At 44.2% G+C, this 27,903-nt stretch overlaps 1 protein-coding gene across 2 annotated transcripts; it reads right to left on the bottom strand.

Annotated features, from left to right (window-relative positions):
• Positions 1 to 1,318: 1,318 nt before the first annotated feature.
• On the bottom strand, positions 1,319 to 22,700 carry LOC105426305 (uncharacterized). 2 transcript variants are annotated; one of them, XM_011637463.2, is made up of 6 exons: positions 21,315 to 22,693; positions 6,202 to 6,363; positions 5,349 to 5,389; positions 4,641 to 4,739; positions 3,393 to 3,467; positions 1,319 to 3,136 (listed from the first exon to the last, which is right to left on the bottom strand). In XM_011637463.2, exons 2-6 carry the CDS (start codon positions 6,350 to 6,352, stop codon positions 2,930 to 2,932), a joined length of 573 nt encoding a protein of 190 aa, XP_011635765.2. In that variant the 5' UTR covers positions 6,353 to 6,363; positions 21,315 to 22,693; the 3' UTR covers positions 1,319 to 2,929. The 2 variants fall into 2 exon arrangements, with proteins under 2 accessions (XP_011635765.2, XP_088936418.1); XM_089080292.1 differs by lacking the exon at positions 3,393 to 3,467 and having other exon boundaries at positions 21,315 to 22,700.
• Positions 22,701 to 27,903: the final 5,203 nt, after the last annotated feature.

The raw sequence follows: 27,903 nt of genomic DNA, 5'->3' as shown, positions 1-27,903 counted from the left end.
TTTTTAAATAAGATGGTCGTTTTCTGATAAATAAATTGGTCATAAACCATGAATAATCCATACATATTGCATTATTATATTTCGCGCGATTTTATCGAGAAGTAGTGAAACTTTTTTATGTTTGCGCGTGCTTTTTGCATGTAATATATATTTTGCGTTGGTATCGAAAGTGATGCATTGATTAGCGAGTGAATTTCGCGATTTCCTGTAGAATTCACGAGACGCAGTAGACAACAGCGAATGAATAAACCGACCGATCCGTCGTGGCGAATCAATTAAAGCGAGTCACACTAATAAGCCGCTAGTGCGCGACATTCGAGTAAATTTATGAAATTTAGTCATATCGATATTCAAAATCAAACTGTCCAAACGTTATTAGTCTCAAAATGAACAATAGTGCAATAACGCGAGCGATCGTTACAGCGTGTTAATTGGCGCGCGCATAATTAACCGCATTTTCTCGGTCACGTAATGGTATAGTTCAATTCCGGGTTGCGTCGAGGTCGACGATGTCAATGAGAGTAATGTTTGTATAATGTCTGCCGTATTGATCATGAGCGGATATTTTTTATTAATAATATATGATAATTAACTTTGTATGTAATACAATTTATGCATAATTTTTCATTTATAAATGACAAAATACGTTTTGACGCCCAAAATTATTTCTTTATTTTCCTTCATAATTCTCTTTATTTCTCTTTAAAAATATTTTAGTATGCTATTTATAAGATAAATTACGTGTAAATTGTGTAATTATGTATAAAATCTATCTATCATGTATATATATATATATATATATATATATATATATATATATATGTGTACACATGGGTGCGTGTGGAGAGGACGGGGTGTGTCAAATAACAATTAACATGCTGGATATCATTACAGCCACCAACCTCGAACATATCGAAGATGATACGTCGTGTACAAAAGGATTCATTGGTGTGCGTGATTGCAATTAAATGCGGTTTCCACTTGCATTCATATGACTTGATGGACTTGAGGCTAGAGCGCTTCAAGCAGAAATTAACGCCGATGGAAGAGCTGATGGTGGGAGTTGTTGCGACGGGCTACGTTTTCGGTGAGTAAATTTATTCAATTTATTCAATTTATTTTATTATTTGGGGAGCTGGTATTGTTCGATGAAATTGGGATATTTCGCAACCCCCCAAGAATTTAATCCGCTTTACAAAGCCACAAAACCTGTAAATCAAAATTAATAGAATGAAAGACTAAAATAAAAGTCTCTCGCATTTATTTAAATTTATCTGGGAATCTAAATAAAGCAGTCGCGCATTTAAAAAGAGGAATGTGACAAGTATAATTTTTTTTTTATTTCATTACCAACAGTATTCTCTTACATCATGCCGAAACAATGTATAGTATCTATATCGTAATATATATATATATATATATATTTTTTTTTTTATATATGTAATTGTTAATAATTATAATAGCGTTAAAGAGTCTGTAGTAGGCGAGTTTTGTAGATGTGTGAATAATTTTTGTCGATATTTCGAATTCGCTTCTGGTGCATCGCTAACTGCGGTGTTACGCATTTACCGCAGCACTGAACAATTTGCGCCGAAAGTTTCGACGCAGCGAATTTTAAACGGTTACTTTGACTAATTATGCCCTTAATTGCAACAAACATTCCTGCTCGATATATTAATCGCCAGTCACACGCGATATAAAGTAATTTTATCCGTTCAATTTTCCACTGGATTAAATCAAATATATGCATTCCAAATATTTTGATGTCAAGAGGGAAATCAATTTAATTAAATTTTTTCGGTATCTTGGTATATTGCCTGTGCTTTATCAGTATACTCGCTAAATTAATTACTTTTCATCACACGATACGTTTATTTGGCTGCTTTTTTTTGTTTCTTTTTTTTTTTGTCTTTTGATTTTTCTGAAAGAAAGAGTGTCGCGAGTACGCGAGATAGATCGTCGTGATAGACTACGTGTTAGTGTGATTAGTAGTCGACTTTATTGCGTAGTGTCGTCTAGATTGTCGTCGGGTTCTCGCCGGAAACGAATTCGGATCTATCGATTTTCTTCGAGTCTCTCCTTCGACCGTACTCTTTGTGCCTTTAGTTTCCTTCTACTTCGAGGCATAGCGACTACCGATACTACGACGAGAAAACAATTCCTTTTGCCATCACGGGGGACCCGATTAGTTCGGAGAGTCCCCGATTAATAACGTTTCGGACAGCGCGGAATGGCGCCAAGTTTTTCGACCGTTCTTTCTACGGGATCTCGTTCTTCCGAATCTCTCTCTCTCTCTCTCTCTCTTTCTCTCTCTCTCTCCCCTTCCCCCTCTCTCTCCCCTTGAACTACTCCCAAACAATTCCTCACGGACGCTTTATTCCCAAAACGAAATAAGCACGCCTCGCTTTCCTGGCGTGCTCGTAGCAGAAGCGTTCGAGCGACGTAAACAATCAGCGTACGTCAAAAATTTACTATTTCCATTAAAAGTTAACGGCGACGCGAAAGTGTCGAAACGAGAGGTACGAAAAATAGAGGGGCGGCGGAGATTGTTTTCTTTTCAAATAATTGGACGATAATCGTCGCCGGGATTAGCTCGGCGATTGCGAATATAGTTGGAGCACGCGAGGTAGCTTTCCCGATGCGAAATATCAACCGCGTGAAGAAAGTCCGTCGTAGGACAGCTTGGTCGGATTTGGATATTTAGCGGCGTCAATTATTTAGGCGAGCGTGACGCCTACGGAAAGAGAATCGTCACAGAAAAGAAGCGAGTCGCGCCGAAGCGTTTCGCGGCGTGCGAAATTTCCGCGAGCGATTTCCGTGCTGTCCGCTCCGCTGTACGTGTGTGTGTGTGTGTGTGTGTGTGTGTGTGTGTGTGTGTGTGTGTGTATGCGTATGCGTATGTGCGCGGTTTATCAGTGTTGCTGCTTCCTCAGCAATGATATGCATAGAAGAGCGAGGCGGGAAGCCAGAGCAAGCTGGACCCGTAGAGTCGCGTCGCCGCATCGATCCCATTTCTCCCGGGTCGTTTGCGCTTCGATTTCGACTTGGCGCGCCGTTTGCGGGAATAGATCGCATTGGTAGCGTTGGTGGGCGACTCGATATTGCAGTAGCTCAGGTCGCAGCAACTTATGCAAACCTGAAACGAAATAACCGAATTTATTTCACCCGGCTCCGTCGACATTTCTCTTTTGTGTGTGTGTGTGTGTGTGTGTGTGTGTGTGTGTGTGTGTGTGTGTGTGTGTGTATGTGCGTCTATTTTTCTCTCTCTCTCTTTTTTTTTTTTTTTTTTTTTTTTGAGTTTCGTTTTTCTATAGTCTTTAGTTATTTTGCCTCGTTTGAATGATTCGAGAAACCTCCCTCCGGGTAGGACGACAAAATTCGCTATTTCGCACCTGCTGCGTGTCCACGGGAATGCAACCGACCGACGCTGGCCCGCATTCCTTGCTGCTGGCGCAACTCTTGCTTACCTAGAACCGAAGGAAGCCAAGAAGAAGCGCGTGAGTGAACGCGAAAGACAGTGATTCTGTGGAAATTGGAAATTTTTCGACTTTGTCGGCAGCCGACCAATGGTCGCTCGCGCGCGGTCTACATCACGGCGCGAGAATAACGCGCAAATATTTTCCGAATGAATTTTAAGCACGGATAAAAAGAAAGTGCCGTGGCGCTAAAAAGTTTTTGTTTATATTTTCGCGGCTTTTATAATCTTTAATTGGAAAGTTGGAAGTAAGTTAAAGTTAGCTCTATAGCGCCGGTAATGCGCGACATTAGATTATCGCGCATTATCGACGTCAAGCGTCGGAGCGTGGAAAGTTCCATCAAAGTTCATCCGCCGGGTACATCGACTGGACTCGAGAAGCGCTTAAGCTCGAGAGGGCTATCCATCTCGACGTCCAGGCTCGAATCCGTTCGCGTAACTTCATTCATTAATAGCCGAAAATTGATTATCTCCCTAATCTAAGTCAATTAACTACATACGATAACCTTTAATTGATTTTATTTGACCATTTGTGCATTGTACTACCGCGGAACGGTAATGAAATTTACTTCGATCGCGAAAGTCGATTTGTTATTGTCGGTTCGTGTCTCCCTTTCCCCCCCCCTCCTCTCCCGGTGATGTTTTCATTGCGATCTTGTTTCGTTTTGAAAGCGCGATTGGATCTTTGAAAAGATGACTCTCGCAATTGATACTTTTCGAGAGATATTCGCTAGGATTTTGAATAACACAGAGTACACGTGGGAAGGATTATTAAAAAGCATTTTTGCATGATGTGTCGAATTCTATAAATAATTCCAAGTTTAACAAGTATTTTTCTTGCTTAAAAAAAAAAGTGGATAACGCCGTCCAACTTTATTTGAAATATTTTTTTCTGTATTTTTTAATTCAAAGAGGTATTTAGTTTTAAAACAAAATATTAAGAGTTACGAGTTAAGGAAATATTACTCTTTCATTTTTCTCATAAAAGAAGAACACCTATAGAAGGGTATAGGATATTTTTTTTTTATACTTTATGTATATGCAAACTATTCGACGATATATTCAAAATTTATGTATATCGGAGAGAGATAAAGTTACGCGCGCGAGCTGGTTCTTGTACAGCGAATCGCAAGCAGAATAAGAATGGAAAAAAAAGTGTGCTTACCAAGACACTGTTCCCCCGGCTATCCAAAATGTGCAGCGATCGACAAAAATCACGGCCGCCCGCCGGACATGGTGTATCTATCGCCCATTCGTTGCACATCTGCAAGAATAGAAATAGCAGCATTCGCTACGCGAGGTCTCCACCATAAAAATCAGAGTTCTTATATTGCCAATATCGACCACTACGTATTTCTCGATACATACGAGAAAGCCAAAGAGGCAAAAAAATCGAGACTTATTTACGCGACGCTAGCAGAAATAGAAAGAGTAAACACAGAAGGTGAAATATGTAAAATAGAATTTTTATTGCATCTAAATAATTTCCAGTTTTAGCCACCATCGTCGATACTCCCCTTTTAACTGGAAACAATTCTTCAACGTGCAAAAAACCCGGCTTATATTAGATTATTTCATTATCTTAAAATTCAGTCAATGTTCCTACAAGCGCTCGCAAATGAATGGGCGATATGGTAAACTGTCGCGCATTTCTTCGCGGAGAAAAAAGGACCAAGAGCGAGGAAGGGGGAGGATTGGAGATAAAACCGTTAACCTGCGAAGGGGAAGAAGCGGAATGCAATAAGGGAGAGTTTAGAATAAACCGAAATCGATGGCGGAACGATCTCGAGTTCTATGAAATTGTGGCCGGACCGGGCACGGCAGAGTCATTATGGGGACTCTTAAGGGAGGGGTTTAATGGAGTCGTCGATACCTGGTTATCGCTGACGTTGACGCAAGTGTAGCACGTTAGACCTGCAACAGAGAGAGCACCGAGCCTGAGTAAGTGCGTCACTGGGACAATCGAGGCGAGAGACGGGACTGGAACGGGGGCGAAGGGGGAGAGAGGGGGGAGGGGCGGGTTAAAGACACAGGCGTTAACTCTTAATTGCACTGTCGTGCCGCCGAGATACGGAAATTCTATTTGGGAGAGAAAGAAAATTAAAGGGGGAACATACATTTCGGGAATTAAACGAGTTTAGCCGTCTTAGATGTCGAAAAGTTAACAGCAAGCCAAGCCACTAAGTTTAAACAGACCTCGGATCCGCCAGAAAAGGACTTTGCTACGACTTTGCCGGAAACGGGTATCCCGGAACAATGCGTCTTATGGCAAAAGCTAAATTCGTTAATGCAAAGTTGCGGCGGGGGTGACACTCTACCCGTGTAGCGATAGAGGAAGAGCTTTCGCGATTCAGCGAACACGCGCGTTGTACACAACGAGTACGGAGGTGAGGGGGAGGGGGGGGATGTCATTGACAGGAAGGGTTGTGCGGTACATGTACGAAGAGAGAGTTTGGTAGAAAGGATAAGCGATAGTTCGGAGATTAGTGGCGTTCGATTGCAGGATCGGCGAGCTGGGATAAATTCGAGTTAGCCGAGTAAATCACGGTATTCGATTCTTTTCCTTCTCTCTCTCTCCCTCTCTTTTTTCTCCTCTCTCTCTCTCTCTCTCTCTCTCTATCTATCTATCTCTGCCCCCTCGTACTTCTCTTCTTCGTCCCAGCTCTCTATCTATTTTCTACCGAACGTTTCCGTTCATTTTTCGACGGTCCAGCGCCGATACCCACGATAGATGTCTTCCTCGTCCGCGCTGACGCCCTTCAGGCCCTCCCGCCGCTTCGTCTCCTCCTTTCCGTTTCCGTTTCCGTTTCCGGAGAGGACGTTTCTGCCGCAAGTTTCCGCAGCCAGAAGCAGCCCGACCATCATCCACGTGATCATTCCTCACATCTCTGGAACGACAGAAATGGGGTCGGGCGTTACGTGACTGACCTCGAAGGACATTAGAGAACGCCAATTACTCGGAGGGCGAGAAGCATTAGGGGCGGATAATTGGCAGAAGAAAAACGGAACCGGACGCGAATTTTAATTCTGATCGATCGCGGCCGCGTCGCGGGGTATCGCTCCCTCTTGGGAGAGAGGTGGCAAAGTGACTTCAGACTCGCGAATGCTCGCATCGCGCATTTACCGTAAAATATGATCGATTCTCCTGCTCCTTCTCGCGCCGACATTCGACGTGGTCTTTGTTGATCGAACGAATAGAGCTGAAAATTGGATGGATCACGAATTTAGCAACGAAATAAAGACAGGGCTATAAGGAGCGAGTTTGCTCGTTCGGTATATTAAAAAATAATAGAGATTTTATTCCTCTTGAAATTACTATTTTGATTTAATTTTTTGAAAATTATATTTTCGAAATTATCGTCTTTGTTAATTCTCTTTCGAAAATTCCACTTTTTAATTTTCAATTCGAAATGCGAACGTACGTGAAAATCGTGAAAACGCCCTTCAAGCGAGGGAGCTCGGTACGGTGGGGTTCGATTAGAAACAGCAGGAGGAATTGCGGAACGGTAACGTCGACAACGAATGCGACCGATTTAAAGCGTCGTCTCGCCGACAACGTGCCTGCCGTTTGCGTACGTGCCGTCTACTAACGGATAGTCTGTAGTCTCGGGTGGATGTACATACCGGTACCGGGATGTCGATCAGAGCCCGATTCTAGGACACGGGCGACCTATCGGCCGACGTCAATTCCGTGCGTCGTATTAGGGTCTCGACGAGTCAATGGATCGAACGTTGGACCTTTCGGGATAGATAAGGTCGTGTCGTGGCTTTCCTCCCCCGGGGAAGGAGGGGGGGGGGGACGAGAGCCCGCCGCAAGAAACGCTCTCGCGATGGCAGGCACCCTCTAATCGAAGTAATTAATTCCGAACTGCACTGATCGGGCTCTGACAACCATTTTCCAATTCCAACGTAATAAGCAAACTTCGCGAAATTATTATTTTTTGCTCATTGTGGCCTCCGGCTATGAACTATGCGAGGCTTTCATAACGAAGTTTTAGTTCACTTCTACATGATCGATCATAAATTTTTTGTTTTGCAACACATATCGCTGTACGTAATTTATTTATAATAACAACAACAATAATAATAATAATAATAAATACAGAATAATCCTTTATAAGTATATTTCTGTGAAGAGATTAAATGAAAATTTAAATAATACGATTAATGGGAAAACTTTTGGTTTAAAACAGAAACTCCGTGCGAATGACTAAATACTAATTACGTTTCTTAGAAGAAATATATTGTGAAATATGTAAAACTTTCTATTGAAATGTATAATGATCGTTAGTTTATGTCACTTTAACTTTGATCGCGCGTTTTATCGCCTGTATTTAAATTCATTCTCGTAAGAGGGCTCTCACGCTCTCTTGGTCCCACTGATGTTACCCACATCCTCTCGCTATCCTTCCACTTCTTGAATACTCTCGAGTTTGAACTCTCTTAACGGAGTTGTTAATTATACACTTACTAACTTTGCTTTTATCCGTGCTCCACTTATTCGTGAAGTTTGGTGCTCAGCGATGTATATAATGCGCTGTATTTTTCTTCCTTCCCCCCCCCCCTCCTCCCGCCCGTGCGTTTCGCGACATCACGGAGGAATATAACTTTGTGGCAAAATGACGTTTTTATGTGTATCGTTCCGAAAGAGCCCGAGACGGAGTTTATCTTTTCCCGACGTTGCTTCGCTCCTCGTTTTAATTAGTTCGAGTAGCTGATGGAAAATTGTGCAAAGTGTATAGGGCGAGGGGTAGACTTGGTGCAATATGCAATACACCTGATTCATTTAAGCGGTACACTTTAATTAGGAATCATAAACTACCATCTACTACGATCTCGTTCGCTGAAAGTAATACCGTTGAAATAATGAGAGATTTATGTTTGCCTTTAAACGGCACGTTTCAAAATCCCGGCCGCTGCTCGATCCGCCGCCGCTCTCAAATCTCAAAGTTTAATTATTCAGAATGGACGGAAGTGAGTGATTTTACGGAATCCTTTGACGCCGTAATTTGGATGCAGCTTTGTAAATATGTACAGACCCCCCCTCCTCCCCAGTCGGGGGTTGATGCATTTCCGCGCATCACCTCGGATCCTTGCATAAATCTTCCCGCCGTTTATGCAAAATAACCATGCATCAAGATAAGAAAACCATTTTATGTAAAATGGCCCGCGCGCGGAAATACACGTCGCGAAACACCTGTCGCGCGTAAAACTTTTTCGCGAGCTTGGCACACAATACCAAGAATGACAAAGCCCTGCCATTTATTGGCCACGTCTGACAATGCGAATACCTTTCCTCTCTTATATCGACATACAATGGTATTGTGCCCTCTGATATATATATATATATATATATATATATATATATCAGCCATATTTTTACGACTGTGATTCACGCTTTATATGTGAAACGAGATATTGTATTTACGATCGGTTGGGTAATTAGCCCCAGTTGAAGTGAACCGTCTATAGAGTTTCCATCGATCGAAATTGCCGATTATCGTGCGCTAATAATTTCAGTTAGGCTCGTAAACGGGACGTTGATCGAGTAGTTATGTATATTGCCGTGCGCTATGTCTGGCTTTTGATCGAGTATAAACGCATTTGGCGTATCGGATTACGAAGGATGCCCTATCAATTTCTAGAAAGCGCAGCTTTCGTTCGTAGAATGGAGCTTCAAACTGATTAATACCGCTTATTATAATCCAGTAAATTATCGGAGGAGCAGAGGAAGGGCGGGGGGGGGGGAGGAATAAATAAATCAGAAGTGGCAATAAATAAAAACGATTGCGTTAATCCCGTTACATGGTTACGCCAATTGACTTCCAAGCTGTCGAAACAATCCTCATCGAGCCATCATCACGTGTATTTAATTATCGATAAAACCAATTAAAATAGATCCAATCGACGAAATGACGTTTCATCTCACCTCGTGCGAAAACTATCGACGGGGAATAATTTTTTTTCGTGAAAACAAATGCCAATTTAATTCCGCATCAATCATGGTGGCTTCTGCGTCCTCGAACTCCGATTAGCTTAAAGAGGAACTATTCTCTTAAAGGGGAAATTTTTAAAGGATATTTTAATTTAAAAAAAATAGAATAAGTTTAATTTATAATTTTAATAATAATTAAAGTTATAAATTAAATCAATTCATAATATAAATTCTACAATTAGAAGTGTGATTTGCATCCAGGATTACTACTCATGTTTAAATTTCGAGATAAAATTATAAAAAGGATTTGTACAAAATTTTTCACTTTAGAGAAATGTGGATAATATAATTAAAAATTATTTCAGTGAAATGTATTTAATTTCTTCAGAAATTATTTAGATTTGTTGTTGTTTTCTTTCTTTTTTTTTTTTTTTTTTTTTTTTTTTTTTCTTTTTTTTTTTTTTTTGACGTAAAACGATCATTTCCGCTGTAATAGCATAATGTGCGCGAGAACGAACGAGCGGTTTCAATTATCGTTGAATAAATGTAATGTGGATAAAGTTTTGTATGCAAGAAACAAGGGTAGGACGGAATCGGGCAAAAACGTAATTACCACGTCGATAATATATATATATATATATATATATATATATATATATATGCGCGCAAGAAAGGTATTTAAATTATTCACCGATTTAAGTGCGACAAGGAAAGCCGCTTGGGTACGATCGGATTTTCTGATTAGCGGACCGGCCAAAGTTATACCCGTGCGCTTTCTCTATTATAACGGAGAGTAATAGCTACCGCAGATTTTCAGTATGTTTTCTAAACATTTATAACAACGGATCCGGATAATTGTGAACTCTCGGCTTGTGCCCGCGCTTCTAAATCCCCGCCGCGGCCCCGGATGTGGGCGAATAGGCTCAGCGGATGAATAGATTTACGCTGCGCCGCGCAAACGTGCCGGAAATTGAAGAAAAACAGATCGTTGTAGTAATCCCAATGTTAAATTTGATGACCTTTTAACGTGTTACTATAATATTACCTTAGGTGTACGTGCGTTTTGTGCGCGAACAGTGCGAGCGCTAAGCGCGATATCCGGGGGAGATCCTCTTTAATCTCGAAAACGTCACAAAATCGAGCGAATTTCCATATAGTAGTTTCGATGTAGCCGAGCGTAGCCCTTGACACATTTATACATATACACGGCATAGCCGACAGCGGATAGCGCGACCTTATGATACGCGTACGCGTATCTCTCGCCGTTATACGTTATAATTTGCTTTTCGCCGATGTTTATTTGCCTTTGCTCTTTCGCGCATGCATATGTTTAGAGTGCGCAACTCTACGCCCGCGGATACGCCGAGCGGACTTCTGCGGAGCGGAGCGGCCGCGACGCGGACCACCGGAGAACAAAGGGGGTGAGTTCACGCAAAATACGCTCGCATGTTTGGTACCGGCGCGAATCGCGGACCGGTCGCGCACCACCACGAATTCGTCAAAGCGACTACAACGTTCATTGTTTATCCGCGCGTCCGGCCGCGCGGCTCTCTTTCTCTCTCTCTCGAAAAATGAAAACGACGTCGGCGTCGCGATCCACTGACTTTTCGAGAGAATACGAGACATTCCCGGGGTCGAGAGTCGACCGGATTTCTCCCTGCTATTTATTCGATGAGAGTTGGAGACGTTTCGCCGAGTTTCGTGGTAATCCCGGCTGTACCGTGCGCCACGAAGGCGCTTCAAGACGAGGGCGAAACGAGGGCGGAACGAGGGTTAAAGCGCGAGAAAGGGAGCAGCGAACGTTACGTTGGTACGATAAACATAACATATATTTCCGGCCGCGTGAGAGATACATACCGGAGAAATATGCTTACTGTGCGAAAACACATACGAATTGTATAAATTGCCTTTTATGAAGGGGAAACAAATTTTTCCATTTGCCTTTCCGCCCGGTGAAATTTCTCTCTTAAAAATTTTGCACATCTTTTTTTCTCGCTACGGAATAATATTTTACTATCGCATTACCTTGCGATACGCCACGTTGACTTATTCGCCGCGACTGGAACTTTTGTGAAGAAATCGCTAATTACGAGTATTAACAATTTCCGTTCGTTTCTCGCGAGATTCGTGAAATTAACGATAAGCTAAAAACAATTCTTCCCGGAAAACTTTTCCGCTTTAATTGATGATTGGCTCCTCCACAAAAACGGTAACGAACGGTTAAGAGCACGGTAATTAACCTAACGAGATTCTCCTCTGCAAAATGGCAGATTTAGAAGATTCCGCAGGATGATCGCAGATTCCGGGATGCCGGGAAGCGCCGTGATTCGCTTTTAATCCGGTCTGAAAACGTGCGAAAGTGAAGGCAGAGTGGACGGATGAGGTATAGAGTAAAAGCCGAAAGCGTGCGCGCGAGGTCGCACCGGTGGAAACACGTAGAAGCGTTTCGTATTAGATGGAAAAGGGCATTACTCGGTGGCGGAAAAGTATGTGGTTGGCGGGTGAGGACGCGTTGCTTTATTAAATATGGACGCTCACGACCCGTGCCCAGGTTACCCATCACGGGCTCCTCGCACGTATGCGTCTGTGCCAGTTTCGTGTACACGTACACGCGCCCGTGCGCGTGTGTGCGTATATGTGTGCGCGCGCGCGCGCGAGCGAGAGTGGCGAGGGTGAAACGTGACAGAACGTATCCTTCCTTCCTTCCGAATCCCATAATTCGCACGGTGGAGAAATTTGTACGTCGCCTCCCACGGTTTTATCGTGTTTCTTACACGGCCACTCATCTCCGTAAGTGCTCGCCACGCGGTGGTGGCGGCGACGGCACGAGGGATGACGGGGACGAGGACGTCCGGAACGGGTCGATGATAAAGGCTTGCCGTCTCCACCTCGTCCCTCTCCTCCTCCTGCTCTTTCCCCATGCCCATTTCCTTCGATTCTCGCCGAAGCCCCCCCCCCCCCTCCCCGCGATAGTTTCGAAAGAACCGCTCTCTCGCTCCGGGAGTAACCGCTCGAGTAACTACGGCGAAATCACTTTACAACGCGAACCTCTCCGTCGAACCTTAAAATTAAATTTGTCATAGCTGATTTTCGTTATATCCGAATTTACCGTCTATATTGTATTTACGGCGAACGGTGACCGGGAATTCAATCGAATCTCGCTGGCGGGAGGAATTTTATCCTTTCGATGTTTCTCAAACTTTCGATACCGAACTCGCGATACAGGGAGGCGTGCGAGCATTGCAGGCTCCTGACGAGGGAAAAACCTACGGTCGTATCGTTAAGCAGACGTTTCCCCAGAATCTTTTTGTATTCCTTCATTACGCGAATTGCCCCCCGGGCATTCCGAGAACGTGGGGGATGCTTGTTCTTTTGCGAATCTATCCTAAACAGTCGTTCAAGAATTCGAAAGCGGAGCGCACGGAACGCGCGTGCTGATTGCACGATGCGATCACGGCCCGCGAGCTGGGAAATGGAGCGCTGTAAATTGTGTGTGAACAGCAATTCGGCTCTAAAATGCCGGAAATGCAGTCGATTTATTTGTGAAAGATATTCGCGCATCGCTGCAGTCTTGACCTGCTTGCCAAACTAAGCACATCGCATCTCGGCGCACGGATATTCTTCGGCGGCCAAAATATAAAATTAGTACACCTCTGTATCGACCGACAGCAGTTTGAAGTATCTTTTTTTGTGACTTCTGTCATCTCGGAGTCTCTAATAAGTAGAATCTAAAATTTGTTTAATTTAACGCCTTTTACAAAGATCCACAAAACTTTTCCGTAAACTGTGACCTGTAAACTGTGAAGCCGTGATGAACTTTTCAAGTTCGATAGCGCGCGCGCGCGCGTGTGTGTGTGTGTGTGTGTGTGTGTGTGTGTGTGTCGAAATTAACTTTGTTCCTTACACTCGAAGCAAAAGTATCCCTCTGGGAAAAATACTCTCTTCGCCTTTGGTCGATCGAAGTCTCTTGAATCAGTTTGCGAATTGAAATAAATGTGGAGAGATTACTTGTCTACTTTCTTCTCCGCTACTTTCCTTGTATTTCTTTCATTTTGTTATTATTTCTTCCTTTTATAAACGCGAGAAGCAAAGAGCCAGATGCGTTAAGGACTACAAACGAGACGTCGTATCGATTCTCAATGCTGTCACTTCTTTGAACAGGATCCGCACAAAAGGCGGAAAAATCAAAATGCTAAAGTGCTTCGATCGATCGAGGAATGCCTCCTCTAAGGGAAACTTACGATAAAATAAATAGCCCCGTTCCTCGTAAAAATCGAGAGGATGGGGAAGTATCGTATAATACAAAATATAAATCTCATAATACATTTATGTGTCTTAATAAATGCGCTTGAAATAACTTTAATTAAAATTATACGACGAATAGTCGTATGCAGATCGAATCCGTAATGAAATTCCAGGTCAATTCTCGGCCGAGTCCGCGACTCGGCTTTGAAAGGGCGAAGCGATAAATTATATTTTATGGCTAGTCAAATATAATGAATAAAGATGTACGCCGTACACACAGGTTAATTTACTGCCGACGAGTGTTCCGAGTGTAGCTTTTCTATCTCGGTCTTTATATTTTTTATGGAAATAACCAGCCAAGTGTCATCGTGTCGCTAACGACGGTAATTATCGATCACTGGCTCGCGTTATCTCGCGTCGGGTATAAAGAATAAAGAGCGAGAGACATCGACCGAGGGCAAAACTTGCGCCCATTTTGCGCCCCCTTTGTTAGCCCTACGCCGAGAGAGCGGGCCTGAAAAAAGCGCGATATTGGCGATGAAAGATTAATGCTCGTAATTATGAACTTGGGGGCACTGTAAATTAAACGAAAAGCCGACACGCGGCAGATATCCGTTACGCCAAAAGTAATTTACAGAGTGCCGAACTCGGGTTTGCCGTTACTCGCCGGTAGTACTCACCCCCCCCGTATTAACTATCATCGTAGTAACGCGATGACAGTATCAACGCGCAACGTAGCGTCGCAGTTAGCGCGAGGAGAAACGACGCGGCGATAATTATCGGAAAAAGTTCGGATATCATCTGGATTTGGCGAAAAAGAGACAAGTAGTGATGAGCGCAACGTTGCAGCCATCCACCACGGTTGCCGGGAGGATATCGCGCGGCGGTGGCGCCGGTGCCTGAAACCCACTTTCAGTTTAACGCGATTGTGCAAAATCAATTACCGCGGAGTTCGCGTAATATACGAGCGAAGTTTACCCGCCGAAAGTGTCCTCCTCGCCTGGCCTCGGCGCGGAGCGGCGCGGCGCGGTGCATCGCACCCCGAAGTTGTCGTGCCCGGCACGATCCCAACTCTCGATCCTCGGGACCCTTAACTTACGAAATTATAGCCGCCATCCTCCCAGCCGGCATCGCCAGATTCTGCGGCCACCGCCGCGTAACAGTCGTGGAAACGGCCGCGACGTCACGGGCGACCGCCACCACGGTGGCGATGGCGACTATCCCCACGATTTTCAACAGTGGCGTCGGGCAGCCTCTCTATCGTTAATGCCCGGCACACCCGCAAATTCCCTTTATTGCGGTACTTGGCCGATACCCACCACCTAGATCGTACCGGGGACGCGGAACAACTGGGAGAAACGATCTCGATAGTTCGCGCTAAACGAGGTGCCGTAGCCAAACTCTGCGATGTTCCATCTCTGCGGTTTTTGAAAAGAATCGACTCTAATGGCAATTCCCAATTCGGCCCGCTTCGGTTTAATCCTAAAAATTGGGTAAACGGTAACACCGGTTACACCGCGGTGTCTGCGCGGTTATCGAGGATAATATAATGGAGATCTTCTCTCGCGCTCGCGCCCTCATCCCCCGACCCCGCGCTCATGCCCTCCGGATATCACACGGGTCTCGCGAATGTAACGCGAATGTAAAAGCTCCAACAACGAGGAAGAGATGAGCGGAGAGAGCTCGGAGCGCAAAACGGCCGTAACGCCGTTCGACCGAAAGGATGGCCGGCAATTCATTTCGTAATTTAATTACGAGGCCGTTACAAATTTGCTTTCCCTTCGGCGGCTTTTTCCCCCCCCCCCCTCCCCCGAAAGCCCGAGTATATTGCATATCGCACCGAGAGAGATTCTTTTACCAATCAAGATTTGAACTTTCACGTCAGATAAATTTTATAGAATTGTAAAAGCGATACCGGGATGGGAAAAAAAAAGTGATTTCCACATCGGAGCAAAATTCCCCCTTTGTCGAACGCAAACGCCCGCGATTGTACTCATCTCAATTTTAAACCTTCTGGAGCTTATAAAAAGATTGGAGATGGGCTATGTCAGGGGAGTGGATCCGTAATCCACTTCGGCTTTTCATTACAAGCCTGTTAAAACCCCGCTTTCGCACTCATCCTCGGGATTTTTTTGCAAAGTATCGTATATTATACGACATACCGCATTGAATGTAAAATTCAAATTTTTGTGGCGTAATTAACAGTGTTTTAATTAACGACGGTCGCAAAGAAATATGATTTTTGCATTAATTTTCCCTTCGTTGTCGGATTAAAATTTGCGTTCGTTCAACGCAAATATGCCGTATTGTTATTTTTCGGATTTTGTATTTCCTTTCGCTAGACTCCCAAGTGTCATTCGTCGGTTCGATGTCCGGTATTTAAAATTAATTACGGATCTGGTGGTGGTTCGCATTTATCCGCATTTATGTTTTTTCTTTCCTCCTCGAAAAGTCGATGTATTGAACAATAGAACCGATCTAGTTCTGTAAACAAAATGTTTGTTTTCCCAAACGAATTTATATATATATATATATATATATATATATATATATATATATATGTGTGTGTATGTGTGTGTGTGCACACGATAATTACGCTTGCGATGAGTAATTAACGTATCAATATATCGTCATTGTTCGGTCGGAGTTAAAATCATTTATTTATTTAACATACGATACCGAGCCATTGTCATTGCGCATTTTCGGATTGTTTCTTCCTCATAAAAGATTGGCAGTGTCATTCTGTCCCTGCGAAATGCAATCCATTTCGTAATTTAATTATGAATCTGTTACAACTTCGCTTTCGTTGCCACGAAACATTTTCCGAGAGTATCGCATGTATCGCATCTATTTTTGCAGACAAGATTTGAATTTTTACAACGATTTTGAGAGCCGCGCATCGCATATCACAATAAACGAAGAAATAAAGTTTTAATATCAATATTATTGTCATGTAAAATCAAAATTTCCTTTTCGCCGAACGAACGAACAAACCAGATTTATATCATTTCCAATATTAAATTTTTCATTGTTTATAAAAGATTGACGATATTATTTTATATCGGAGTCGGCGATCCATTACGTAATTTAATTATGAATTTACTGGTTCGCTTTAAAAGGCTTTTGTTACCTCTGTAATGGTAACCCTGTAAATAAATAGAGCTAAGTTTCCTACACCACCTTGTTATGTTACGTGCGACACTGTCACCCGAAATCCTTTACCGTTCAACGTGTATCGTAGGTTGAGTTATCACTGTCTTTTTGTTTGTTTCGTCGTTTTTCTGTTACTTGTAAATAAAGGATTGAAAATGTCGTTTCCGCGGTAGTAGCGTGCAGCACCGTTAAAGCCGAGGGAAATTTATCGCGACTACAGGTCGCAGGTCGCAGCACAGCCGTTTCCAGCCAGCGTGCCAGGGGTGTTACTTTATTTCACGTAGGCGCGAGTGTTGGTTTACCCTTGCACACGTGTGTAGGACACGTGTGTAGACGCGGGCTGCGAGCGTTGTGGCCACGGAGTCACCATAAATTCGGCCGCGGGATTTCGGCCCAGGCCCGAGGAAAAGGGATCGGTCCTCTTACTGACGGTGGCCTTAGCGAAATTATGTTATTTGATTTAAAGGACTGATAGGCGACCGGGGATATCGGCTGCGCCGCCATCGGCCGGAAGTCGACGAAGTAAATTAAACGGGCGACAAGGAGAGAGGAGAGGGGGGGAGGGAGGGAGGGAGGGAGGGAGGGCGAATGCGCGATAGCTATACTTGTTTCGGAGGTTCTCCTCTTCCACTCTCTTTCTCTCTCTCTCTCTCTCTCTCTCTCTCTCTCTCTCTCTCTCTCGCTCTCTCACTCTGGCTCTCGCTCTGGCTGTCGCTCGCTCGCGTGCGCGCTCCTGATAATCCTGTCGGAGAAAATGGGAAAGAAAAGGGACGAGTTCCGAGCCGATAATTCGAGCACGGTAGTGGATCTCAGGGAGGAGGGTACCGGGAGAATTCCGGAGAAGAGATTGTAGGAGAGAACGCTCCGATATCATCTCAGGAACGTCTCATTGACGCTTTTAATTGATTGCGGAAATAGAGTTCCACCCTTCTTCCGTGTTTCGTATCTGCATCTAGAAAACCGAAAAGGCAAGGTACAGAGATTTTTTTCTCAGTTTTTCGGAAGTTCGTCGACCGCGGAGGATAATTTTTCATCTCGCGCACATCTTTCCTCTTTCGCAACTTTTATAATTGTCGGGAATCTTCTTACGCGCGCCGAATCACGCGAGAGAGAGAGAGAGAGAGAGGAGAGGGAGGGGGACACGGATTTGTCTTTTGCGATTTATTCTCGAAGGATAAAACTTGCCGGACGAACTTTCGAATAACTTACGGTCGTCTCTGATAAAATATGCTTTCTGAAGATGAAATATGCGCTGGAAATCCTACCGCTTGCCCTCCCCTTAGCAACGAAACGTTCAAAACTTTTTATTTCCTTATAGAGCCTTTTACGAATGCTACGACATTGGCCGGATCCGCGGCTGATGTTTCCCCGGGGAGCAACGACATCGTTGATCCCCGTCGTGTCCGATCAGATGGAAAAGAATACGCGGAACAACGGAGGGGAGAAGAGGCGCCTCGCGGAAACCGACGCTTTACGAGCGTGTCAGCAATTTCGCTATCGACGCGCGAAACCCGCGAAAATGCATTTGCGGCGCTGCATACGCTACAAACGCTCGCGTGACGTGTTCGCGATCGTCAAAGTACCGCGTTAGGGAAACCGGGGGGAGGGGGAGTTGAGCAGAGGGAGGAAGAGGGTGGTAAGAGGGCAGATTGCCTTTGACGCGAGCAATAAAGTAACACCGTACGCCTCGCGGCGGTGGTGAACCAACCCGCCTTTCTGCAACTCGTGTCTGGATCTCGTCACCACTTACACGCGAGAGGGTGGATGAAACGGAGCTAACCGCCGTCTCTATGTGCGCGCATCGTTAATATAATGCACCGTACCAGGGCGCAACTTATCGCGCCTAAAACACGCCCGTGTACGGAGCTCCCGCTCCGTTCCGTTCTCTCTTGTTCACCTCTTGCGCGCCAGACTAGTCGACCGACCTCCCTCCCTATTATCCCCCGGGGAGAATAACTTAAAGGGTAAAGCCGATGCGGCTGTAATTTTACAAACGCTTTTTGGCTAACTGATAATTAGCCGATAATCTCTTTCTCGGGAGAGAACTCTGGTCACGGTCTGGCGGCTACTTAATTGTGTGCTCTGCTATTTGTAACTCGCGTTTCCCCGACCCTTTACATCTCCCTGCAACTCACGCGTTCCTCTCCTCACTCCCCGAGCGCGCGCCCCCTTTCACATCCTAGCTCGCCGCTCTATTCACGGACTAACCTTTGTTTCCACTCCCCAAGTTGGACCAAGGGTTGGGGTAGTATCCATGGAGTTATTGCCCCGCCGTTACTTGAATAAATATTCGCATTTGTATAAAGCCTAATTTCGCATTTGTATAAAGCCGGCGCGGCGTCTTATGTAAAATATTTCCAACTTTATGCATCCCCCGGTCGGGAGGGGGGGAGGGGGGGCGGGGCGTTAAGAATATGTAACTGTAACTTTAGTTTGTTTAATTTTCCGAGTCGGCACGAAACGCTTCGCGGCACGGATCGCGCAAGCCGTAAGGGAAGGAGGAGGAGCACTTATCTCACGGCGGTGGATTTTTTCCTAGGCTCTTTTTTGCTCCGAGCACGTAGAGAGGCCGGCGGAAGTAGAGTGTAGTTACTCTACTCTTATATAAATGCTAATATAAATGCTGTATATCGTCTCCTCCCTGGACGCGGACGATGTATCTTTGGTGAAATTAAAGTCCCCTTCGCTCGCGGAGGGGAGGGGGAGAGAGAGGGGGGGGGGAGACTCTCGTATAAAAAAATTTCCATAAAGGTTTTTCGTGCGGGGAATTTGTTACTCCGCGTTTGCGATGATAAGTCGATGATATACCGAGCGGAATCAAATTTTCATGCAACCTTTTGGTACGTGCCTTGAAAAATGTCGGCATCGCTCCCCCGCGTTTTAAGTCCCCCGATACGCCTCGTGTCGGCGAGGCGCGACGGCGACGGTGTTGACGACAATGTTGATTCCGGGAATGACGCTGAAAAATATGTTGAATCGTCCCCCACAGCCCTCCCGTAGTATTCGCCCTAGTCCCCGTCCTTTTACCCCCTTTTCACTTCTGCTCGCGACACCTCTCTCTTCCATCCCCGGTTCGTTCCCGCTCCGTTCGGATTTCGCTTCCGAGCCACTCGCGCGCGCGGAATCTTGTCGGCGCGCCCATATAAATGCTAATGTTATACATTGGTATACAACCTGGCTCGAAGAAGTTCTACAAATTTTGAGTCGGATGTAATCCATCTCGCAGTATTGCGCGCGCGGCGCGGTATGATCTGCGAAGATTGATCGACCCCGATCTTTCCGGAATGGTTCCATCTGGCTTTAATTAACGATCGGAATGGAAGAATGCGAGCCGAGAAAGAACTGATTCAACTGGTTAAATGAAGGTATTTAAAAGAATGTGAGAATTAAGAAGTCGAGGTATATTACGTAATTTTCGTGTGGAATTATCGAGGGAGGAAAGGAAAGAAGGTAAAAGTTAAAAAAATGCCTCGCCGATGTACGATTAAAATTAAAAACCTGAAAAAAATGAATGCTCGATATTTTTTATAATGGCAGAAGTGGTCGCTTTGGAAAATCCTGAAAAATAGGTCGGGCGAATCTCGAGGTCATACCCTTCAACCATATCGACAGCGCCGCCGACGTCGCCGTCAAACGCAATCTCAAAGTAAAATAGAAAAACTTTTTTTCAAATTATACGGGACAATTGGTGCGCGTCGAACAATTAAATACCAACGATGGTTTAACTTATCGAATAAAAAAAAAAAAGACAGATTCAGCTCTTCCAGTAATTAATCGACTGTAATGTACGTCGTGTCACGGGGGGGAGGGGGGGAGTTGTATTTTTTTTCTGTTTTTGTTGTTGCGATTGGTTCAAATGTTTTCCGAAAGTTTTGGCGTGAAAGCTATCGTTAAGCGATCCGCGTTGTATACGCGATAGGTCGATTCGATGCCAACCGCGTGTTGGATTTCGCACCAAATGCGCTGGCTTAGGCGGTACGCATGCATCCATTACCAGCCTCCGTGATCCTCATCGATGGTCCAGGCTTGAAAAATGACTGGCGATAAAATTTCCCGAGCGTAAAGCGATAGTGCTAAAAAAAAAAAAAAAGAAAAAAGAAAAAAGAAAAATAGAAGAAGAAAGGGGAGAAGGGAAGAAGAATAAAAGGAAGAAAGAACCGTGCATCATAAGTGGTAGTCATAGTGACGGTTCAGTTAAAAATCTCGTTCGGAAAATTTCTCCTTGAAAGTTTTCCCCTGCCAACTTTCCTCCGGCGTATTTGATATGCTAGATAGACGAGACGTATCGATCTCTCTATTTTTGATTTCGGTTGAAAAGACTCGTCGAGGTCGAGCCTCGAATCCTCGCGCCCCTTGGGCAGTCTTATTTTTCTTTATTCGCCATTTGCGCGCCCACGGAGAAACTAATTTCGTTCTCCGTAATAACGGTACTTAAAACTACGTGTATATATCAAAGCGAACATTTCCGCAGCATAATACAACTCGGCGTTGCGCATTGCTACTTACTTGGAATATCCCAAACGCTGTGCCGAGGTGTTCATTTGTCCGCACGACCGTCGTCACGATCATTACTCTCTCCAGCTCCTCTCTGTCTGCCTCTCTCTCTCTCTCTCTCTCTCTCTCTTTCTCTCTCTCCCTTCTACTTCTCTCACAAGCAATTTCTCTCTCCGTCTTTCTCTCCTTCTCTCTTTGTTTCTCTTCTCTGTCACTCCTTTTTCCACCCTCTCCTTTTTCCCGCAGTCCCGAGTCCGCTTTTTGCCACAAATACTGTGTATCACCCACTTTTAGCTATTGAGAGCAAAGAACCGCGTTGTGTCGTAGTGGTTAGCTGCGCTATGCATCATGGACACGCGTGTACGAATACACGCGCGTGCACACGCGCGCGCGCGCGCGCGCGCTCGGCCTGCCGCAAATCTCCCGCGGATCTCATCCACGACGAAATGGTATGGCTCTCCTCCCCCACGGTGAGAGTAAGCCTGTCGTGGGATCGACCCACTTTGTGGAAAACGCAGTTTCACGCGGTTCGACCTCGGCTCGTCGTGGCCGCTCGATCGATCGATAATTCCAATCGTCGTCGATCGGCGATGGCACACCGATGTCGTTAACACACTCTGCTACGACTTCATTGAGGACAACGTCACACGTGCCGATTGTCGTGACATTGAATCCTCTCTGGTGCCAGTATCGCTTTCGGACGTCATGCCTCGCGACGACGCTCTTCCGGAACAGTCCGCGGTCGGCTAATATAAACGACGAGGCGCGCGTAGACCCTCAAGGCCCCTGATCATGACAACCCCTTCCCCGCACACGTAGACTGCGCCGCATCGTGCCGTCGCGCTCGTGCCACGCTCGTGCTACTGATCGGGCCACCCCGAGCGGAGAGACGACCTCGCGCGACATCGGGGACGCTGGTTGGGATACGGGAGGACCATGTGCCGCGCGCACTGCTGCTGCTGCTGCTGCTGCTGCTGCTGCTGCTGCTGCTGCTGCTGCTGCTGCTGCTGCTGCTGCTGCTACTGCTGTTGCTGCTACTGCTGCTGACGCAGATGTCGTGTGTGCGTTCCAAAACACGCGGAAGGGCGCGCGAGCGAGCGCGTTCTCGTGTGTGCGTTCTCGAAGGCACGCAGGCACCCCGCGTCGACGCGTTCCATGCGCCGTCGTCGGTGGAGGGTTGTAGGCCGCCCGCGGTCCAGGCTGCCACGCAATACACTGAGCGGCGGTGCCGAGAGCCCGGGAGAACCCGCGGGAGCCCGTTCGTGGGTGAACGAAGCTCTCCGAAAATCTGCGAAGATCCTCGATTCGATACACTCGGGGTCGCGCCACCAGCGCATCGAAGGACACGGATGGACCAGCGGGACTACCTGTCGGACCCCGACGGCATCGCCACACGGCCGGCGAGAGAGGAGCGTGAAATCTCTCGCCTCTCTTGGATGGACCCGTTCACCCTCTCCCCTCCCCCCCTCCCTCGCGTCGATAAGACTCGCGCGCGCAATCGCCCCTTCTTTCTCTTTTCCTTCTCGTCTCTTCCTCTCTTCTTTCTCTCTTTTTCCTTCCCCTCTATCTCTTGATCCTTTTCTTTTATCTTTGTAACAAGATTACTTGTTCTAAAGAGACGGAAAATCGAAGGTGGGGGTCGTGTCTCCACGTCTCAGCTGTATATATACGCGGGGAAAGCGTACCAAATTGACGATCCCTCTAAATTCGAAATCACAGGGATTACGCTGTCCGATGTCGTCGTAATACCACGGTCACGGGGTGTTAAACTCGCATTGAAACAGCGGTGCATCGATTTTGGATTATGGATGTTGTACGGTGAACACTTCGCAATTCGGGCGACACGCCGCGGAAAAACTCTCGTAGAAAAAGGAGAGCGTTGCCCGTAAATAAAATATTTCATAAGCCGCGCTTATCAACTACGTGCGAACAATTCGCGAATTGCGCGCCGAACAGACGTTACTATATTTATTTCATGACAAGAAGCATGATATATATATATATATATATATATATATATATATATATATATAGAGAGAGAGAGAGAGAGAGAGAGAGAGAAAATATTATCCGTTGCATTCCAGATTATTCCACGTCTCTCTCGGTATTCTTCGTGTTTCGGCGTTACGTCTAGAGTCTGGTATTAGCACCGGACTATCGATGTCTCACATAAATATAGCTGACGTGTCTTACACGGATCGATCCTCTCTTCATATTACCCGCGTAGATTTTTTTATTGACGCGTTCCGTACATATCTTATGTTTCCTGCATCGAGAGCCATCCGAATATTTTGATATTCGTCTGTTCCCTCTGTTGCGTTACTTTGCAAAAGCAGCCAGAGGAGCCGAGTTATAGGATTAGATTTGGCGAATACGAGCGTATCTCTGTTATCTATGATCCCTCCACTTTTACGATTTCGATTTCACATTGCTATCATGAACCAGATCTTTTCGTCGATCGGCGTGACTTCCAGCAATTTCTGTGGCAATCGAGAGAAGCGCCGTTGTTACGGAATACAATCTGGGAAATATGGATTCGCGGGATGCTGACTCGCATACCAGTTCACCCCCCCCCTCTCTCCCCCCCCCCCTCGAGGTGGGAAACATTATCCAGAATAGGGTGAATCGATCAGAAAATTGGATGAAATTGTTGCCCGATAAATGTTAAGAATTATTCCGTGCTTATTCAATTGGAAATTCAATAGAAATGTATTGATTTGCTCTAATGTACCGAGGAGCCTTCCATTCTTTTGTTTTACCGATATCTGCGCTAATGCTGGAACACATTACTGATTTTACAATTTCACTCTTTGCTGCTTGCAAGATATAAATTTTTTATATTATACCGTGCACTTTAAATGATTTAATCGTACGAATCGTGTAACGAACAATGTAGCTGCATGTTAAATTTAATGATATTAAGATGGTACGTCGGTTCCAATGAAATCCAGGATAATAAAATTCTTTTCGCCTACATCTTGACAGTTTGTTACTCAATAAGGAGGGATTCTATACGAAACCGATATAAATCTTCCTTGGAATTTGTTGAGTGCAAAATTGCCTGAGATTTGTACGAGAGGTTGGATGGGACTTACATACTACCTGTTTTGATTGGATTCCCTTGGAATATTTTTCGCGATCTTTTTAATTTTTTCTTTTTTTTTTTCTTTTTTTTTTTTAGTCGTTTCCAAGTTCCGCGAGAATGGAACGAAGTAGTCGGTTCCAACTATTTTGGTTCCACGATGAGCCTGTCCGGACAGTGTTTTACTCCGCATAATGAACCTTATTCCGAGAATGGAAATTGTTAAAGATGCTTTATCTCCTTTATTTTCTACCGGTACGAGTACTTGTCATCCGCGAGCGTTTTCTCAGCATAATTGCCGAGATGAGATAGAATTTTTTAATAGCAGGAAGTAAGAACTTTATAAGGAAAAATTTATTCTATTCTTCTAAAAGTTGCATTTATAGGAATAAAAAGATTTATAAAATGCAGAGACGGAGAGAGAGAGAGAGAGAGAGAGAGCGAGCATTTGGGCGAGAGAGGGGGAGGAGGGATTGGAAAAGAGGGAGAAGAAAAAGAGGAGACGTGCAAATATTGAAAGTTTACATTTAAATTCCAAGAAACTGGAATAATATTTTTATGTTACACGTCTCTTTCGGTGGTGCTGACGCAGGGGAGACGCGGTATTGATCGAAGGATCCAAATTTCTTGGGAGACGCAACGCCACCCTCGCGCATCTTCAACCGCGTTTATACGTCGGAAGAGTCGATCTTGCGGAAAGGGAGAGTGAAAGAAGGGGAGAAAGAAGGAAGCCTCGCGGTGGTGTTTATCGCATGAGATGGCCGATGTGGTTACTTTGCGAATCGAACAGTTTTGAATCGCCGATGCGAGCCGAATTAGCCCGAGTATCCTCGAGTGTATCCTTTGCGATCGATTCGAAATAAACCAGAGGTTTCACACTGTCGACCTTCTACCAGCCTTTTTCCCCCTCTCTTTCTCTCATCCTAATTCTCTCTCTTTCCCTCGCCCCCTCCCCTCTCCTCTCTCTCTCTCTCTCTCTCTCTCTCTCTCTCTCTCTCTCTCTTTCTGGTTTGGAAGATCCGCAATTTCCTCCCGTGAGGTTGACGCATCGTCCCATATTTAATCAAGAGCCTCGGACCAACCTGATACCTGAAGTCCAGGCTCGCATCTAATTCGGAAGCTGACATTACGCGTGAACTGCTCTGGGATTTCCGAAATTAGCCACGCGAGAGCTGGAATGGAGATACAAATTCGAGCAGGAGATTATGCATAAGGAGAGTTTTGCGGATTGTCCGTCCGCTACTCTGTCCCTCATGACTAAAGTAATTGGTTATTTCACCTGCAACTGTTCTTAGGGAACTTTTCATCAACTTTTATGAAAGAAAGAATCGAATTATTCTAATTAAAATATAATTAACAGTTTGTCACTTTTTTTTATTAAGATATTTCTCCACTTTTTCGCGTGGGGGCTTCACGTCCAACTGGACTTTTTTTGACGACTTTCTGATTGTCGAAGGGGAATTCATGTGGAGATCCTCGACCTAGAACCTCTCAGAGAAACTAGTAAAGAGATCGGCACAGGACTATTGTGGTTTTTCTTCTTTTTACCCCCTTTGTACTACGCGACTCTCGTCGAGAGAGTAGATGTACTCTTTGACCTCTCGGAGGTTGCAAGTCTCGTTTGTTCAAGGACTGCTTCTTATCCTTGCCTCACCGCACCCGGGGCAAACTTTCCCCCGAGACGTCGAAACCGCGTATGAAAGTCGTGTCGACTGTAATTACGATGCTGAAAGTATTAGTTGGATTCTTTCGACGTAAGTTCCTTGAGCAGCCAACATGTTGTTCCCTCCCACGGGACTGTAAGCACAAACGTTTGCTTCCATCTCACGATTTACTGGATATATGTTGCTGAAGAAACGCCACTGCTGTATCGCACCACTTTATAACTTTCATTACATGTTGCTCCTCCGCGGCGAGAATTTCCAGACAACTAGACGAAGAAAGAGTAAAGGTGATCATTCTTACTTGATATTCTTACGGCGTGCAATAAAACAGTATGATAGATTGCTGCAACAAAAATGGAAGTCATAATAAAACTGACGAGAAAAGTAAACAGAATTGAAATTAATATATATTTAAATTAAAAAAAATCTGTAATAAAATACATATTTATAAATTTCTTTTATCAATTTCTCTTTTCATACATAATTATCAGATATGATAATTGATATTTATCGTAATATGGTTGAATCAAATAAAGGAACTGTTATCTCTTGTCGATATTTCTTTGTTAAATGCAAAGACTGATTTCTTAATAACAAAAAAATTCAAATAATTTAAATTGTATTTGAATTTTCTGATTGTGTACTTTTATTTGCAAAGTAATTGTGAAGTTATATACTTAATTTTAAATTAAAATTAAATTCGACTTCCTAGCGTGTGGCAAGTTATTTCTGCCGTTAAGGTGGAGTTCTACGTCATGGTTCAAGAGAAAGACTTATACCGAATGCTGGTATCGTGCTTAAATAAAATCGTAAACGTCAATGAACCCGTCGAAATTGTAGGATTGCAGAATAATGATTGATAATTTGCTAGATGGCGTTCCTAATCTTTTCACTCCTTTTTGGCTATGCAAAATAAAATATAAAAATATATTTCATCACGATCGATCCGTTAAGTGGAATTCTATATCGAGATTAAAGAAGCGATGCGGCATTTCAAAGAATTATGTATATGCATATATAACCATCGATGAGGCATCAACTTTTTATCGAAAGTTTGGTTTTTTTTTTTTTTTTTTTTTTGTTAATAGAAAAAAAAGATTAATATTCGAGTAAAGTAAAAGTAGCCTCATCCGCCGGGTACGAAAGAAACTTCTTTTAACATTTGCTCTAACAGTTACTTGATGTAAATCCGACATACATATATAGCGAGAATTCCTGATCATGGTGGCAACGATCAATCATTATGCGATGATTATATATAATGATAACCTGCCATATGTATATCCTAAGAATATTCAATGCCAAGACTCTTAAAGTGGGCGGTTTCATTTGATGTGAATATATATATATATATATATATATATATATACACGTCTTGTTGCAATAAATAATATTCCGCGTTTCCTAATCACGTTGTAATTCAAGAGATACAATTTTTACACAACACGTTAAATTAATTCTTCTGACTTTTTTAAAAATTTATTAAGCGTTGAAATAAATTAAGAAGAAGAAAACAAGAAAAAAGAGAATAAGAATCTGCAGTTTTCATATCATTTTTTTTAAAAAAACCTTTAAGATAAATAAAAAAAATTAAATTTACATTTTTTGACGGTACCTTTATTTATAGTATCTTACCGATATTATATCGAACAGACGGCAGCGCGCATCTGCCTTTGCGGTGGATCATCAGTCTGGCGTTCATAAATCAATTAATTTTAGCTAGTTATGTGCTGATATGTGCTGAGACTAATTTAAATTCTTTCGGGAGTCTTCGCTCGGGATTGTCGCGACCAGCCGAAGTAGAAGACCGAAAGCTCGTCCACCCGATGTCGTGCGGCGCTCGATCGATTCGGTT

Source organism: Pogonomyrmex barbatus, unplaced genomic scaffold (genome assembly GCF_055798465.1).
Source record: "Pogonomyrmex barbatus isolate J1 unplaced genomic scaffold, ASM5579846v1 scaffold3, whole genome shotgun sequence".
Classification (NCBI taxonomy): Eukaryota; Metazoa; Arthropoda; class Insecta; order Hymenoptera; family Formicidae; genus Pogonomyrmex; species Pogonomyrmex barbatus.
Note: the sequence above shows the minus strand (reverse complement) of the source record. Positions and strands in the feature narration are given on the sequence as shown.

Excerpts from the sequence above, each read along its gene's own strand:
- LOC105426305 (XM_011637463.2), bottom strand. The coding sequence starts at position 6,352 with ATGATCACGTGGATGATGGTCGGGCTGCTTCTGGCTGCGGAAACTTGC. Across the intron at positions 4,740-5,348 it reads TCAACGTCAGCGATAACCAG|ATGTGCAACGAATGGGCGAT; the intron begins GTATCGACGACT and ends CTATTCTTGCAG. Across the intron at positions 3,468-4,640 it reads GCCGGGGGAACAGTGTCTTG|GTAAGCAAGAGTTGCGCCAG; the intron begins GTAAGCACACTT and ends CTTCGGTTCTAG.